General features: G+C 40.4%; 2 protein-coding genes across 3 annotated transcripts in view; one reads left to right on the top strand and one right to left on the bottom strand.

Moving 5' to 3' along the window:
• Window positions 1-17,575, bottom strand: part of LOC128701438 (NBAS subunit of NRZ tethering complex) — a 214,185-nt gene that overhangs the window by 150,736 nt on the left and 45,874 nt on the right. For both annotated transcript variants that reach the window (XM_070100315.1, XM_070100314.1), the window contains exons 23-24: window positions 15,276-15,388; window positions 14,299-14,474 (exon numbers count right to left, since the gene is read on the bottom strand). In XM_070100315.1, the coding sequence (XP_069956416.1) occupies window positions 14,299-14,474; window positions 15,276-15,388 (289 nt within the window). The remainder of the gene's footprint in view (window positions 1-14,298; window positions 14,475-15,275; window positions 15,389-17,575) is intronic.
• On the top strand, window positions 6,453-10,560 carry LOC128701347 (mucin-6). The gene has a single exon (XM_070100316.1). It carries the CDS (start codon window positions 6,548-6,550, stop codon window positions 10,223-10,225), a length of 3,678 nt encoding a protein of 1,225 aa, XP_069956417.1. The 5' UTR covers window positions 6,453-6,547; the 3' UTR covers window positions 10,226-10,560.

Genomic DNA, 17,575 nt, shown 5'->3' on the forward strand with positions numbered 1-17,575 from the left:
CATTATCTCAGAAAAATCAAGTTATTTACTATTTAACCTTCCTGTGTTATTAGTGTCCACTGCACAATAAGTATTACCACATATATTGAACATAGCCATTATAATTTAAAAAAATAAAACTACTAGAAAAGTATTGGTATCAGCCAAAAACTGGGTATCAGCAAAAATTTTGGTTTTGCCCCATCCCCAGCTATACTATCTGAGAGCTAAAATGACCTGTGTTAAAACACATCTGGTGACAAATGCTGAAGTGGATAATAATGAAAGCCCAAGTTAAGTATAGTATGATCAATCAAAACAATGCTATTAGTGTCCTAATTAACCCTTACTAGCATCTTAACTATGAGCCAACTGACACCAATGTTTCTGAATTAACTAACATGGACTCCAGATACTTTTTGCCATTAAAGGGGTAAAATACTTAAGAGTGTCCAATAAATAAAGTATATTAAACAAACAAGAGTGTTCAACAGCCTCCCAACAGACATAAGGGGAATTACCAATAGACCGCTGGCTGCCCTCATGGGGGAGCTAGATAGATACCTCAAGTCAGTATCTAATCAGCTGGGCTGTGGCTCGTACGTTGGACTATGTGCAACCAGCAGCAACGGCCTGGTTGATCAAGCCCTGATCCACCACAAGGCCTGGTCAAGGACTGGGCCACAGGGACAGTGACCCCAGAACCAACCCCTCCCCCCCGGTAGGTAGAACCAAGAAAACTGAACGAAACCGATCTTCTTTATGCCAAAATAAATCCTGGCAGAAACGGTATCTAAAATTCAACAGACATTTGCAATATAAGTTGCGAACACTGTTGAAAGTACGCAGTGAATAGAAGGAAGTGCAATAATAATGTATATTAAGTACAGTTTACAGTATATTATCCTATTACACTAACTACCGCTTCAGTGCTCGCAATGCTTAAAATTATACCTCTTATTTTTTTCCAAATAATTTTATAAAATTAGTTTGGAAATAAGAGAGAAATGTAGGTTATATGACATTATGTTTTGTAACACAGTCAGTGAGAAATGCAATAACATACCTACCAGTAGATGTGGTTAAATTGCATTAAGACAAATGAGTGAGGTACAGTATAACAGTATCTCATAATATAAGAGTATGTCTCATAATTGTGAGCAAGGGGCTAGTAACCCCTTCTGTATACATTACTAAATTTGTAAAGTAAAAGGACACAAGTGCAACTAATGTGACATTTATTGTGGCAACGTTTCGCTCTCCAGGAGCTTTATGAAGCCATTACAAACAATACATGGACACAGAGGGTATGTAAAGGATCAGAGTGAGGTGCAATACTGAGCCTTTATATACCCTCTGTGTCCATGTATTGTTTGTAATGGCTTGATAAAGCTCCTGGAGAGCGAAACGTTGCCACAATAAATGTCACATTAGTTGCACTTGTGTCCTTTTACTTTACATATTGTCGGTAATTCTACCAACTTTATTACATTACTAAATTTAAAAAGAAAAGTTTTTGCTTTTCTTTTCAGGTTGCCCTGCCTCAGTGTGATACTGCCAGCTTGTTGAAAAAAAAAAAAAACTCATAATATAACAGTGTCTCACAACAAAACAATGTCTCACAATATAAACTATTGTAAGATATAATAAAAAAAATAAACCTCATTCTCTCTTACTCATTCTCCCTATTTCTCTCCCTTTCATTCTGCTGCCTTCCCAATCTTTTATTCTCATTCTCCCTCCTTCCCTCTCACTCATTCTCCCCTCCTATTTTCATCCACTCATCCTCCCTCCATCCCATTCACCCATTTATCCCCACTTTCTCTCTCTCTCTCTCATTCATTCTTCCTTCTTCCCACTCAACAACTGTCATCCATTTTCCCTTCCCCCTTTCTCCTTCAATCCATCCCTTTCACTCATTTTACCTGCATCTCATTCTTCCTCTCACTCATCCACTCATTCTTCCTCCCTCTCAGTTACATTCATGCATACTGTCTTCCTCACACTCATTCTTCCTAATTATTTTCCCTTATCTAAAGTGGTTTTTATAACATCCCTCATCTAAACAACTTTTAAAAGCTTTAAGAAAGTTTCTTGGTAATTTGTTTTATGCATCTTCAATGCTATTACTGAATCAATGTTCACTGATTTTTTTTTTTTCAAATTTAAATTTAATGTTAAGAGTTCAACTTTGATTAAGTATTGTCAGCATTTTTTAACACACCAGTCATCTCTCATCACAGCAGAGTGATCCAAAAAATAGGTAACACTATGACTATCATTCATTCAATTGTTTTCTTGCCAGATGCATTCTGACATTATAGTTCAGTTGACCCTCCTAACCACAACATCCTTACCAGAGTGCAGGTACTGTACTTCCCACCAGAACTGCAACATAACCACCCTTCCTTTAGCTTGCAGTCACTGTACTTCCCACCAGAATTGCAACATAACCACCCTTCCTTTAGCTTGCAGTCACTGTACTTCCCACCAGAACTGCAACATAACCACCCTTCCTTTAGCTTGCAGTCACTGTACTTCCCACCAGAATTGCAACATAACCACCCTTCCTTTAGCTTGCAGTCACTGTACTTCCCACCTCCATGACCCATTTATATTTATTTATTTATGCAACATAACCACCCTTCCTTTAGCTTGCAGTCACTGTACTTCCCACCAGAATTGCAACATAACCACCCTTCCTTTAGCTTATTTCATCCATTATAGCACTGCTCACTGACCTCTACCATTTTCTACCAGTTTAATTTTAATGCTTCCAGAAAACATCATAAAAAACTTCCAATATCAGATGATAATTTTGTCATTTTCATGTATGTACAGTGGAACCTCAGTTTTTGTCATTAATTTGTTCCATAAAGTCTGACAAAACCCGAATTTGATGAAAACTGAAGCAATATTTCCCACAAGAAATAATGTAAATCCAATTAATCGGTTCCAAGCACCCAAAAATATTAACAAAAAATACATTTTATACAGAATAACTATAGTTTTACATACAGAAAACAATGAGAAATAAATATAAAAACTAATGAAATGGATAAATGAACATTTAATATCACTTTTACCTTTAATGAAGACTCTTGTTGGCGTATGGAAGACGTGAGGAGGGGAGAGGCAGGAGAAGTTATACCTGAAGTACTTATGGAGTGGAATCCCCCTCCATAAGGACTTTAGGTATCAAGTCCCTATTTAGGGTTACTTCCCTTCTTTGTCTTTTACTGGCACTGAACCCCTGTCGCACAAAAAATCTGTCCAGAGAGGTCTGTTTCTGGCGTCTCTTTATTATTTGCCTAAAATGGGACAAGGCATTGTCGTTGAACATGTTGCAGACACAGCTTGCAGCAGCTTTGTTAGGATGATATTCCTCCACAAAACTTTGCAACTCACTCCACTTTGCACACATGTCCTTAATCACTGAACAAGGCACATTCTCCCATCTCTCTTCTTCCTCCTCTGAAGCAATTTCCTCAGCTGCTGTCTGTTGCTGTTCCAGTTGAAGGTGTTGCTGCTCTTCAGTGGTTAGCTCTTCCCTGTGGTTGTCCGCCAATTCTTCCACATCCTGGCCACTCACATTCAACCCCATACTTTGCTACGAGTTCTTTCTTGAATTCTATCATGTTTCTTGCCTTCTTTATCAAAAGGCTGGCACTCGGAAGTTTCTTTGGCCTCCATGGTGGCTTATTTAGCAGTTGCACTCAATAAACAAGCACAAAAAACAATGGATTATTATGAAATGTTTCAGATGACAGCGCAGGGTAATGCTTACTTGACGAGAAACAAAGCCAGACTGATTCAGAGCGTGTGGGATGCTTTGTGTGGGCGCGGGTAGGTGGACACGTTCGTTATGGCAGACCAACAAAAACCAAGGTCATGAATGAAAACTGGGACAAAATTTTGACAAAAAAAAAGTCATCGAAAACCAAATTTGACGAAAACCAGGGCAAACGAAATCTGAGGTTCCACTGTATTTTTCAGAGTAACAAGGTAACTCACAAGAGTAAAATAAAGGTCTAGGATAATATCTGTATGCCTGTAACTTCTAAATATGTATATACAATAGAGTACTTTGATAAGTAGGAGACACATACAAAACTTAAGTATCTTAGTACGTGTTGCTTACTCATCAACTTATCTGTATCATACACACTTTATAATCGAGTACTCTGCCATACTGACTTTATGTATGTTAATATACTGCTGCCTTAGAAACTGACATTTAATAATTATCATTCCCAGATCTCTTTGTAATAGTATTTACAGATTCTTCATTAGTGAGTTGATATCAAGTGCTGGTTCATTTTCCCAAGCTAACATTTCTTCATAATTAACTGCATATGTCACTTCTCTGTCCACACTTGTGGTTCTCTTGTTTCTGAGAGTCTTCCTTTGAATTTACAGTATTGGCAAGCCTCTGGCAAGACACTGATGGAGTGAGTGATAATGCTTCCTTTTTCTTTTGGGGTCATTTTGCCTTGGTGGGAAATGGCCAATCTGTTACAAAAAAAAATAATATCTACAAATTTACTTAGGTTTTGTTTACTCCAATATAAAAAATCATCCATGAATATTAAAGACTCCAGTACAGAGTCTTGTGGTACACCACTTGACTTTTGCCAGACAATAATAATAAATATTCCCTAAAAGTGCTAATGATGATGCATTTTTGAATAAATGGGGCACTAACAACACATGGTAGAGTATGTGTCCTAGTAAGCCTCACAATGTGAAACAGGGCAGCCATCCTCATGATGATACAGCCCATGTTTCCAACCAATAAACTGCAACTCCAGGGGTATCCTCATGATGATACAGCCCATGTTTCCAACCAATAAACTGTAACTCCAGGGGTATCCTCATGATGATACAGCCCATGTTTCCAACCAATAAACTGTAACTCCAAGGGTAAGCTCAACTTTCTGGCAAGCAGAATCAAGGAACATACAGGTCTCAATGCATGGTAAAAGCAAAGAGGGAGCACTTAGTCTTCCTTGGCAGTAGCCACTATGGTGAGGGAAGACCTGTTCATGAGATGCCTCAGCAAGTGTGGACCAAGGCAATGACCAAGATCATAATCTTCAAGTTCCTCAAGTCAGATCCTGGCTAAATAGTCTGTTTTTCCATATGTCAAAATGCATGATGCAAGTACCAACAGTCTGAGTGATCAAGCTATCAACCAGTAGGCCTGGTCAGGGACCAGGGTTCAAGGAGGCCATGAACCCTGGAATCAACAACAGGTAAACTGAAGTTTGCCCTCAGTAGCAGGTCTGGAGTTTCATAACAATGGGTATACAGTATTACCATATCTTAATATGGTCTATCATACAAGAAGGTTATTTAATAAACTAGCCGACCCATAATAGAATCCAGAAATCAAGTGGCAGCCTATAAACAAATGTTATTTACATAATTTGCAATAACAAATATTGTAATTAACATTATTATAAGCTACCACCTGATGATATCTAAATTTTGATAGACTAAGGATTAACAATTGTGTGTAATATCCCCAATGACTGGCAAGCAATGACTTCTGACTGACAACTGGCTGTCCATTATAGCGAGGTGGAGCATCAGTAGTGGGACCCAAGATGGCAGCTATGTGGGCCAGCAAGCTGGCAACAGCACAGACTTTCACCTTAACCTACACCGGTGTACCCACAGTGTCACCAAACTGGTCATTAACACAGGAAGCCAAGTCAGGGTCATATTAAATACACTATTCCTCTAATGACAGGAGATCCTGGACAAGTCTGCAGAGGGTATATACACCAAGACGTGTGTAACTCTTAGTGCATTTAGACACAGAGAGGAGTGTAACCCTGCATGTACACTGAGAGGTGTGTAACTCTAAGTGGATATACACATAAAGGTATCTCTTGCTGTATATATAGTACTCTGAATTTTATTTCTTCTTAGAAATTTTAGTATTCTTGATAATTAATGTGTAAGTGGATTCAGAGTAGAAGCTACACAGTCCAGCCATTTCCATCAATTACTGTCATCAATATGGAATAACAAGCAAATTCATCTCTGCAAAAATTTTAAATAAGATATACTACAATTCTAATTCTATATAAGAAAATATTGCATGCCACATCTGCAAGTTACAGTCCCTAAGATGTCTGGCACCTGACAGACCTTGAGTACAAATTACTCACGAAGATGCTTGTCACCTTACTAGAAGTTAATATTCATGATTTGACACCAGTCGTTTTTTGTTAAATTTATTAAACTTGTTATACAATACCCATACTGGAATGTGCTAATTAAGCTGCAGTATGTGTTTTCATTTATAATCTTAATTAATTCATTCACTGTTCATTAACATTCATGATGTCCTCGCTTCTGATTTTGATGCAAACATAAATAGTGTAAGTCATTTAATTTTTAAGTGAATATTTTTCTTTATCACAATATGATAAAAATTTTAATTGACAACTTTTACAGGTTCGCTGTGTTCACTGTGTGTGCTGGAGTCGGAGCAGTTACAAACATCGCCCCTTCTAGCTACCGTCTGGTGGTGGGTGACGGCGGGTATACTCGCCTTATGAGCCCCTCGCCATCCTTCTCTGACCTTACCCTCTCTGCCTGGGTCAACGTCACCACATTTCCCGATGGCGTTGCTCCAATCCTTACTGTTGTGGCCCCAGATGCTAGCCACCAAGTAGCATTCTTTCTCAGACATGATGGTCTTGGGGTTTTGTGGGGAGGGCCACCATCAGTGCCACGATACCACCTAGATCAAGTAGATCGTCATCCACGTACACAGTGGGCACTTGCACAACCAGAAAGTCCGCAGAGAGTGAGACGTGATGCAGTAGATTATAGTACTGGACTTGGCGACATTGTGGACATCCTAGCAGATTCCCGCAAGGGACGCTCGCAGGACACATGGACACCATACACATTCGTTGATGTTGACCAGATGGGTGTCGCAGATCTGGAGGCTTCACCTTCTGGACTGGGTGCTGGCCTTCATCTGTTGCCAGTCCGTGGTGGACTCTCCCGTTCAGAGTCCTACAATGACTGGACTAATGTCCCATATGAACTAACAATGCAGGAGAGTGATCCATTTGACCACCACCTGGCCGAACCTGAACCACGGATTATAACTGAACCATCAGGGGATGACGACTTTGTTTTCTTCAATTGGAATGTACCAGCAGCACCAAAGCACTCAATACCTCAGTCACCTAATGAATGGTCTCCCATCTGGCAACAAAAAAAGGAAACACATGAGGACACCACCAAACCAAAGGCCACAGTGGAAAACATCCCAGTGAAGGATCTTGTTTCTGAAAATTTTAATCCAGGCAATACAGGAAGCTGGACATCTCAAGTGACAGAAGTTAAGCTCAGTCCAAACAGTTGGACTCCAAACTTTGTTAAAGATCCATCATTAACTATCACTCAAGAATCACGACAGCCTCCTCCAACAGTAACCCTTGCAGGACCACAAGCTCCCATAAGAAAGGTAACCACCAGGCCATCTCAACCCACAACCCCTCATCCAAATTCCAAAAGAACACCAAACTTCTCAGTAGTTACTGCTCAACGTCATGTACCAACAAGAAAGCCAACTACAACAGAATATACAACTACATTTACTAGAAGACCCTCAACAACTACATCTACAACCACCAGTCAACCATCAACATCTGCAATTGTAACCACCAGAAGACCTATAACAACTACAGCTTCACTTCCCATAACTATCTTGCCTCTGAACAATAAACGCTTCACTGCCAGTCGGTTCACTGCCCCACCTACTACAACTGTACCAAAATCACGAACTCGCACAGCATCATTTACTCGGTCACCATCGCGTCGTACAACAAGGATGCCTCTTTGGAAGCTAATCAAGGGACCAAATGCTTCAAGACATTCTCTGCCTACCTCCACAAGACCTAAAACCACAACTACTACCCCAACCACCACCACCACTACCACCACCACTACCACCACCACTACTCCCACCACTTTCCATACCACTAGAGCTCCTCCACATGTGCATACAACACGTATCCCAACCACAAGACAACCTCGTCCAGTACCAACAGTTTACTTCACTCAACAAGAGCAGGTAACAGATAAGCCTCAAATTACTGGACAAAAGTCAAAGGTTTCCATTTGGTCTACTGCAGAAGATGACAAATCAAATAAGGGACAGAACTACCGAGACAAGTGGTCAAGTAAACCTGTAGAAGCACAAAACGTAGGCAATAAACACAGATCAATGAGCATCACCCCCCACCACATGGATGAGTTTCACCGTGTCATGCAAGGTGTTCCCCCTATTAAAGATGGTGACACTGCCATAGTGTATTCCATTCCCATCAGTGATCCAGAAGCATTTAATGCTATGTATCAGTACTACCAGGCACAGGAAGCAGGAACATTTTCAAAGTCAAAACAAGCTACTGATGGCCATAGTTCAAATGTCAATACCCATGAAGAGGAAACAAATGAGAACTACTTAGGAGGAAACAATTTACCAGCTAAAGACAACAGGTTTTCTATTCATTATTCAATTAAGCCTGAAGCCAGCTTTCAAGAGACTATTGCTCCAGCAGTTCTTAAAGAAGAAGAAGCAGTATTAGTGCCCACCGAAGACCCTTTGCCACCAACACCATCCCGCAGTGATATACCCATAGAAGAGGATACCTCTGAAATTTCCACTCACAGAAAGATCACAGCTATAAAGAGTGAAAAAACACAAGCTCCCAGCTATGTTAAGCCACAGGTTGCATTGGAAACAGTCACTGAGAAACAAAATCAATACACAGAGAGTGCAGTGATGAAAGAGATCCCTCCAGTAGTGCACAGTCCAACCTCTTTCCAAGCAACCCATGATACAATATACTTGAACTTGCCATTTATAAAGGAATCCAGCAGTGATGAAAAATCTAAGAAAATTCCCAATTTGTTACAGCCAGACACTAATGCTGAGGCTACTATACCCTTTAATGTTAAATCAGACCCCACTGCAGCCATGCCAGAGTCACTGAGCCAGCATGCTGTCCCAGCACCCAGCAATGTTTTTCTTACTCCAGAACATCTTCCATTTTTATTGCCAAGCAATCTGTCATTAATTCAAAAGCCAGTTATACCTAACAGTGTACAAAAACACAATGATACTCCCAAAGCATCAGCATCTAGTGATCTGCCTTTACTACCCAAGATAAATAACATTCCAACTGCACTACAACAGGGTGAATCTACAAGGAACCCAAAACCCAATGTCCAGGATAGTTCAGATTTCAGTTTAATAGCAGAGCCTGAAGTAAATATTAAGGATGTGCCTGAGCAACATACACTTCCATTTGACATATTTCAAATTGACGAAGATGACATTCCCTATTACCCTGCAAAGGGGGATGATGCATATGACTTCTCATTAGATGAGCTTTATCAGCCAGCTGGAGTGCTTGTGTCTCAAGAGTCTGCCCACCCTGTGTCACACTATCAAGAGTCCTCACATTTGTTTCATGAGCAACTGCCCCCACAATACATATCTCCAAAGGACATACCTCGTCCTATTACTTACGGTGGTGCACTGCGTCAGTCAGCAAGCCACCACCAGGACCAAGATAAGCTAGAAGATATTGTGTTCAATGCTGCATCACAGAAACTTACTGATCAGGGACTATTACCTCATCCAGTGCATTACATCAACACCCAAGAAGCAGCAAAAGAATGGGGGCATGAACAGCAGACAGAACCACAAATAGAGGACAGAATCTTCACTGAAGAATCAAACCATAACCAAAATACAGTACCCCAAGTTCCAGAAAAAAATAAAGAGGGAAACAAAGCAAACTTTCACTTCAAGATATTGCCATTTGACTTAACAGCAAACCAGTGGTACCACATTGTCTTCACATGGAGCAGCAAAGATCATGAAGCTGCAATATACATCAATGGAGAACTGTCTGGTACACTGATTAATGTGCTGCCAAATGAAATAACATTTCCTGGAGGTGGTCTAACAATCATGGGTCAGACACTGCTTCCTGACTTGACAGATTTTGATCCTACATCACAGTTTGTTGGGGAAATTAGTGAAGTAAATATATGGGGTGAAAAATTAAGTGCAGAAAGCATACACAAAGTGTACCACTGCACAAAAGTAGAGACATCTCCAGTCCTCGACTGGCGCCAAATCACTATGAGATTTTATAATGATGTCAAAGTTAAACAAGAAGATGCAATATGTGGAGTATGAGACACGCTGCTTCTATCAAGGATACTGTGAAAAATGAAAAACCAAACAGACATTAAGAATTTTCTCTGTAACAGAAACTCAGTGGTAAATCAGGAAATTATGTGTAAACAGTGTCTGGTAGTAAATAATCTGGCTCCTGTTGCACACAAGTGAAGTTCTTATTTCTTGTTCCAAGAAGCTAAAATGGAAAAGGCTTGAACAGGAATATTGTGATGTCTTCACATGTTACCTTTTGGCACATACTGAAATTTGAGCAAAAGACAGTATTACTCTTAAGAAATTTCAACGTGCAGGTCGCGTTGATTATTGTACTAGGCATATTGAATGTAGTGACAGTAGTGACTGCAACCAACCACAGGTATTCTAAAGCATGTATCTGGAAAATTACAAACTTTCAGTGATGTTGAACTCTATAAGCCTGTGAGTTGTTAATGTGCTAATCAACTGTTCATTTGTTGCCTTGTTAGTGAATATTTATAGATGCTGTCTTCACTCTGCTGTTCTTTGTTACTACATGTGTAATGTTACAGCACACTGTTTTCCCACATTACTGTTATCAGTAACTTTGCTATTTGCATCCTCTTAAGAAAAACAAAAAAGCACAATTTTATGAAAAAACATTTGATTCTGATGGTGATATAAAAATCATATACGTACCTCTGAAGGCATTCAAGAGTTTTTCTATTCTTGCAGCCTGACCCTGTAGATCAAATTTGTTATACAATGCTTATTTTGGCTTTTCACTTTTAATTTAGATTTTCCTGGCTTAAGAGGATAAAAAACAGCAATGAATTAAGATTTTTTTTTTATGCTCACATCAAGATGACTCGTGCATATTCAACAGTAAGATTTTTCAGGCCTAATAGAGTATTGAGTAGCTCAACTAATGCAGATATATATTAATCACACAGTATATATGTGTTTTCACACACACACACACACACACACACACACACACACACACACACACACACACACATACACACACACAGGACAGACAGGACTACAGAGAGACCTGGACAGGCTGAACACGTGGTCCAGCAACTGGCTTCTCGAATTCGACCCCGCCAAATGTAAAGTCATGAAGATTGGGAAAGGGCAAAGAAGACCATAGACAGAGTATAGGCTAGGTGGCCAAAGACTGCAAACCTCACTCAAGGAGAAAGATCTTGGGGTGAGCATAACACCGAGCACGTCTCCAGAAGCACACATCAATCAGATAACTGCTGCAGCATATGGGTGCCTGGCAAACCTGAGAAAAGTGTTCCGATACCTTAGTAAGGAATCGTTCAAGACACTGTACACTGTGTACGTCACGCCCATACTGGAGTATGCAGCACCAGTTTGGAACCCACACCTGGTCAAGCACATTAAGAAATTAGAGAAAGTGCAAAGGTTTGCAACAAAGTTAGTCCCGGAGCTCAGGGAAATGTCCTACAAAGAAAGGTTGAGGGAAATCGGCCTGACGACACTGGAAGACAGGAGGGTCAGGGGAGACATGATAACATACAAAATACTGTGTGGAATAGATAAGGTGGACAGAGACAGGATGTTCCAGAGAGGGGTCACAATTGGAAGCTGAAGACTCAGACAAGTCACAGGGATGTTAGGAAGTATTTCTTCAGTCATAGAGTTGTCAGGAAGTGGAATAGTCTAGCAAGTGATGTAGTGGAGGCAGGAGTCATACATAGCTTTAAAACGGGGTATGACAAAGCTCAGGGAGCAGAGAGAGAGGACTTAGTAGTGATCAGTGAAGGGGCAGGGCCAGGAGTTGAGTCTCAACCCCTGCAACCACAATTAGGTGAATACATATACACACACGCACACACAATTGGAAGTTGAAGACTCAGATGAGTCAAAGGGATGTCAGGAAGTATTTCTTCAGGCCCGGTGGCCTGGTGGCTAAAGCTCCCACTTCACACACGGAGGGCCCGGGTTCGATTCCCGGCGGGTGGAAACATTTCGACACGTTTCCTTACACTATTGTCCTGTTCACCTAGCAGCAAATAGGTACCTGGGTGTTAGTCGACTGGTGTGGGTCGCATCCTGGGGGACAAGATTGAGGACCCCAATGGAAATAAGTTAGACAGTCCTCGATGACGCACTGACTTTCTTGGGTTATCCTGGGTGGCTAACCCTCCGGGGTTAAAAATCCGAACGAACTCTTATCTTATCTTATCTTATCAGGCAGCAGAATAGCCTAGAAAGTGACGTAGTGGAGGCGGGAACCATACGTAGTTTTAAAACAAAGTTTGATAAAGCTCATAGAGCAGGGAGAGGGAGGATCCAGTAGCAATCAGTGAAGAGGTAGGGCCAGGAGCTATGAATCAGCCCCTGCAACCACAAATAGGTGAGTGCACACACACACACACACACCTGGCGGGGCCAGGAGCTTGGACTCGGCCCCTGCAACCTCAACTAGGTGAGTACAACTAGGTGAGTACGTACACGTACACACACACACACACACACACACACACACACACACACACACACACACATACACACACATGCACATACACACACATACACACACATACACACACACACATACACACACACACACACATACATACATTTGTTTGTTTTTTGCAAAAGAAAGCAGCAGATGTTTGTGTAATTTACCTTATTTTCCAGTACACTAAAAATATAAGTGCAGTACAAGTAAAATTATATATTAATTAGCCAGTTTTTCTCACTAAGCAAAATGTCAAGCCTTACCAGCATCTCAACTTCCATGACCGATGTGACCAATATATTACCTGTAAAGTACAGTGCTATTCTGGTACTGTATGGCAACAACTATCATTTACAAAGTTCACTACCAAATGCTGCTTACATTAACCACAAATAATTCCATGAAGATTAGGAGTAAGAGTTATTCAAAAAGAAAAAAAAAAAAAATTTTTTTTTTTTACACAGTATTTCACAAGATTAGGTTAAGGCTCCTAACTTTATTTACAAGCTAAGAGCTGTTACCTACATTACCTCATTTGAAAGCCTTTTTATTGTTATGAGACATACAAATAAAAAGGCTCTGAAAAAGAGCTGATATGTATCATGTTTTAAAATACGTATTCTGGATTCGTCTATGACAAATACGTGAGGTCCCACATGCAAGCAGTTACTAGGGCATTACTATGCAGTGTGTGCACAGACCTTTCTTACATATTAAATCCTTGTAATATGCTAATATTCCCTACATAATTTTCTTTTTTAACACGTCAGTCATTTCCCACCGAGGCAGGGTGACCCAAAAAGAAAGAAAAACCCAAAAAGAAAGAAAAAACTGTCCGCATCATCATTCAACACTTTCACCATCACTCATACATAATCGCTGTATTTGCAGAGGCACTCAGATATGACAGCTTAGACGTCCCTCCAAACTGCTAATATCCCAGACCCCTCCTTTAAAGTGAAGGCACTGTACTTCCCATTTCCAGGACTCCAAGTCCGGCTAACCGAACATAACAGTTATCCTACTAAATTTATCTCCCAATTCCCAGCCCCAGGGAACAGAAGATAATCAGACTTCATTCAATGAAGGGAAAAGTAGCACCCAATTCCTTGGATCAAGAGCCCTTGATAAGTATTAAGGTTCCCCTATTGAAGGGAGCATGTCAAAATATATCTCAAAAGTGATCAAGACTGATATAATCCCACAAAAAAAAATTTGGACATTAAGAGGATGGAGCAGGATAGGATGACCATAAGGGTGTGTAAATCTGGGGTGGAAGGAATTAGAGAGTAGGGGTCATGCCAGGAAAGATTGGAGAAGGGTAAATTTAGCAATACAGGTTACCTGGACTTGAGTGCTGGAGGTGGAAAAAAACAGTGGCAATGCTCTGAAAGAGGAATATGGCTCTTCCAATTTGGAGAATCCTTTGAATTATGATGTTTGTGAATATCTGGAAAGACATTTGCTGAATGAATGAGGGTGAATGAGTTTCCTATTTTTTTGGGGGTCACCCTACAATGGTGGTGCCAAGATGGCCATGGGGAATGGGAGGTTAAAAAAAATACATACATACAATAACACAAATAATGGAAAGGCTAGGCCCACATCTCCTTACCTTAAGAGCTGCCTGAGCGACAAGGGTGAGGACCTTTGCTTGCCTCATTCGAGTATCTGTTCCACAAACTCGTAACAAGGTGGCAAGTTGCACCAGGCGAGAACCATGGCGATAACTTCCCTTCTTCACATTTAAGCCTTCCTCTATTAGGCCTAGGCGATCTTCACACAGCCGAACTGGACATACACAAATGGTAAGACTTTCCAGAGCACAATTTTTGGTACAAAATTAAAAAAGTGTTACACTTATAACAGAGAGGAATATGGTATACTGAGCTATCAACAAAACTGTCTTCAAATTTATTTATTTATTAACACACACACTATAATAACTTACTTATCATATTCAATGGGGGAGCATTAAACCCATAAGGGTCATACAGTGCCTGAGAAATGGAAGGTAATCATTTTTGATCCAAAGAAGGGAGGACAGTTTCCATTCCTTGGATCAAGAGCCCTTCACCAGCTTCAATTAAAATAATGGATTATAACACAACTTCTTTAACAATAATATTGGTAGAATTACCAACAAAACGTTAGCTAAAAGGACACAGATGAAACTAACGTGACATTTTATTGTGACAACGTTTCACTCTCCAGGACCTTTGTCAAGCAAAACGTTAAGATTTTGTTGGGATTTTTAATCCAGAGGGTTAGCCACCCAGGATAACCCAAGAAAGTCAGTGCATCATCGAGGACTTCCTGTCTTATTTCCATTGAAGTCCTTCAATCTTGTCCCCCAGGATGCCACCCACACCAGTTGGCTAACACCCAGGTACCTACTTACTGCTAGCTGAACAGAGACAGCAGATGCAAGGAAACACACCCAATGTTTCTACCCAGCTGGGGATCAAACCACAGACACTCAGTGTGTGAGATAAGAGTGTTGTCTACCAAGCCATGGAACATATTGCCATAATAAAATGTCACATTAGTGCATCTGTGTAGATTTACCTAACAATTTTTTTGTACATGTACCTTGGAGAGGAAGTTTATGGATACCAAATTCTGGCAGCATTTGAAGTGCTGAGATGAGATCCTTCTCTCTTTTGATGTCCTCATTTTCTGATTCAATCAAACGAAGACATTGCCTGAGAAAGAAATATAGTAGTCTGGTAATAATTTATAATTCATGACCCTAGCTGTCTTCAAGAGGGAGCTGGACAGGCACCTAAAGTCGGTACCTGACTAGCCGGGCTGTGGTTCATATGCTAGTTTATGTTCGGCCAGCAGTAACAGCCAGGCCTCCTGGCCACCGGGCCCAGGCCACAGGGAGGTCTGGTCATGGACTGGGCTGCAGGGGGGTTCACCCCTGGAACACACTCCAGGCAGACTCTCAAAGTTAAATTCTTAAATGAAGTAGTATCTCAATATTGACAGAAAATTTTTCATAATAATCAGCTGCACAACTCAAAAGTAACCTAAATTTTGACATAACTACAAAACTTGCTAAGGAAAATAAAGCTGTATTACATAACTGACAAAGAAACCTCAGCAAAATAAAAACCAATATTCTACAATACTTTTGAGTGTTATGTGTGTAAAGGTGGAAAGTTGAAAGTGAACATAGATAAAAGTAAGGTGATTTTTTTTTTTTTTTTTTTTTTTTTTTCAACAAGTCGGCCGTCTCCCACCTAGGCAGGGTGACCCAAAAAAGAAAGAAAATCCCCAAAAAGAAAATACTTTCATCATCATTCAACACTTTCACCACACTCGCACATTATCACTGTTTTTGCAGAGGTGCTCAGAACACAACAGTCTAGAAGCATAAACATATAAAGATACACAACATATCCCTCCAAACTGCCAATATCCCAAACCCCTCCTTTAAAGTGCAGGCATTGTACTTCCCATTTCCAGGACTCAAGTCCGACTATATGAAAATAACCGGTTTCCCTGAATCCCTTCACTAAATATTACCCTGCTCACACTCCAACAGATCGTCAGGTCCCAAGTACCATTCGTCTCCATTCACTCCTATCTAACACGCTCACGCACGCTTGCTGGAAGTCCAAGCACCTTACCCACAAAACCTCCTTTACCCCCTCTCTCCAACCCTTTCGAGGACGACCCCTACCCCGCCTTCCTTCCCCTATAGATTTATATGCTTTCCATGTCATTCTACTGTGATCCATTCTCTCTAAATGACCAAACCACCTCAACAACCCCTCTTCTGCCCTCTGACTAATACTTTTATTAACTCCACACCTTCTCCTAATTTCCACACTCCGAATTTTCTGCATAATATTTACACCACACATTGCCCTTAAACAGGACATCTCCGCTGCCTCCAACCGTCTCCTCGCTGCTGCATTTACCACCCAAGCTTCACACCCATATAAGAGTGTTGGTACTACTATACTTTCATACATTCCTTTCTTTGCCTCCATAGATAACGTTTTTTGACTCCACATATACCTCAACGCACCACTCACCTTTTTTCCCTCATCAATTCTATGATTAACCTCATCCTTCATAAATCCATCCGCCGACACGTCAACTCCCAAGTATCTGAAAACATTCACTTCTTCCATACTCCTCCTCCCCAATTTGATATCCAATTTTTCTTTATCTAAATCATTTGACACCCTCATCACCTTACTCTTTTCTATGTTCACTTTCAACTTTCTACCTTTACACACATTCCCAAACTCATCCACTAACCTTTGCAATTTTTCTTTAGAATCTCCCATAAGCACAGTATCATCAGCAAAAAGTAACTGTGTCAATTCCCATTTTGAATTTGATTCCCCATAATTTAATCCCACCCCTCTCCCAAACACCCTAGCATTTACTTCCTTTACAACCCCATCTATAAATATATTAAACAACCATGGTGACATTACACATCCCTGTCTAAGACCTACTTTTACCGGGAAGTAGTCTCCCTCTCTTCTACACACCCTAACCTGAGCCTCACTATCCTCATAAAAACTCTTTACAGCATTTAATAACTTACCACCTATTCCATATACTTGCAACATCTGCCACATTGCTCCTCTATCCACTCTATCATATGCCTTTTCTAAATCCATAAATGCAATAAAAACTTCCCTATCTTTATCTAAATACTGTTCACATATATGCTTCAATGTAAACACCTGATCTACACATCCCCTACCCACTCTAAAACCTCCTTGCTCATCCGCAATCCTACATTCTGTCTTACCTCTAATTCTTTCAATTATAACCCTACCGTACACTTTTCCTGGTATACTCAGTAAGCTTATTCCTCTATAATTTTTACAGTCTCTTTTGTCTCCTTTCCCTTTATATAA

Source organism: Cherax quadricarinatus, chromosome 72 (assembly GCF_038502225.1).
Source record: "Cherax quadricarinatus isolate ZL_2023a chromosome 72, ASM3850222v1, whole genome shotgun sequence".
In the NCBI taxonomy this organism is placed as follows: Eukaryota; Metazoa; Arthropoda; class Malacostraca; order Decapoda; family Parastacidae; genus Cherax; species Cherax quadricarinatus.

Bases quoted from the DNA above. Each gene is read 5' to 3' on its own strand.
- LOC128701347 (XM_070100316.1), top strand. From the start codon at position 6,548: ATGAGCCCCTCGCCATCCTTCTCTGACCTTACCCTCTCTGCCTGGGTC.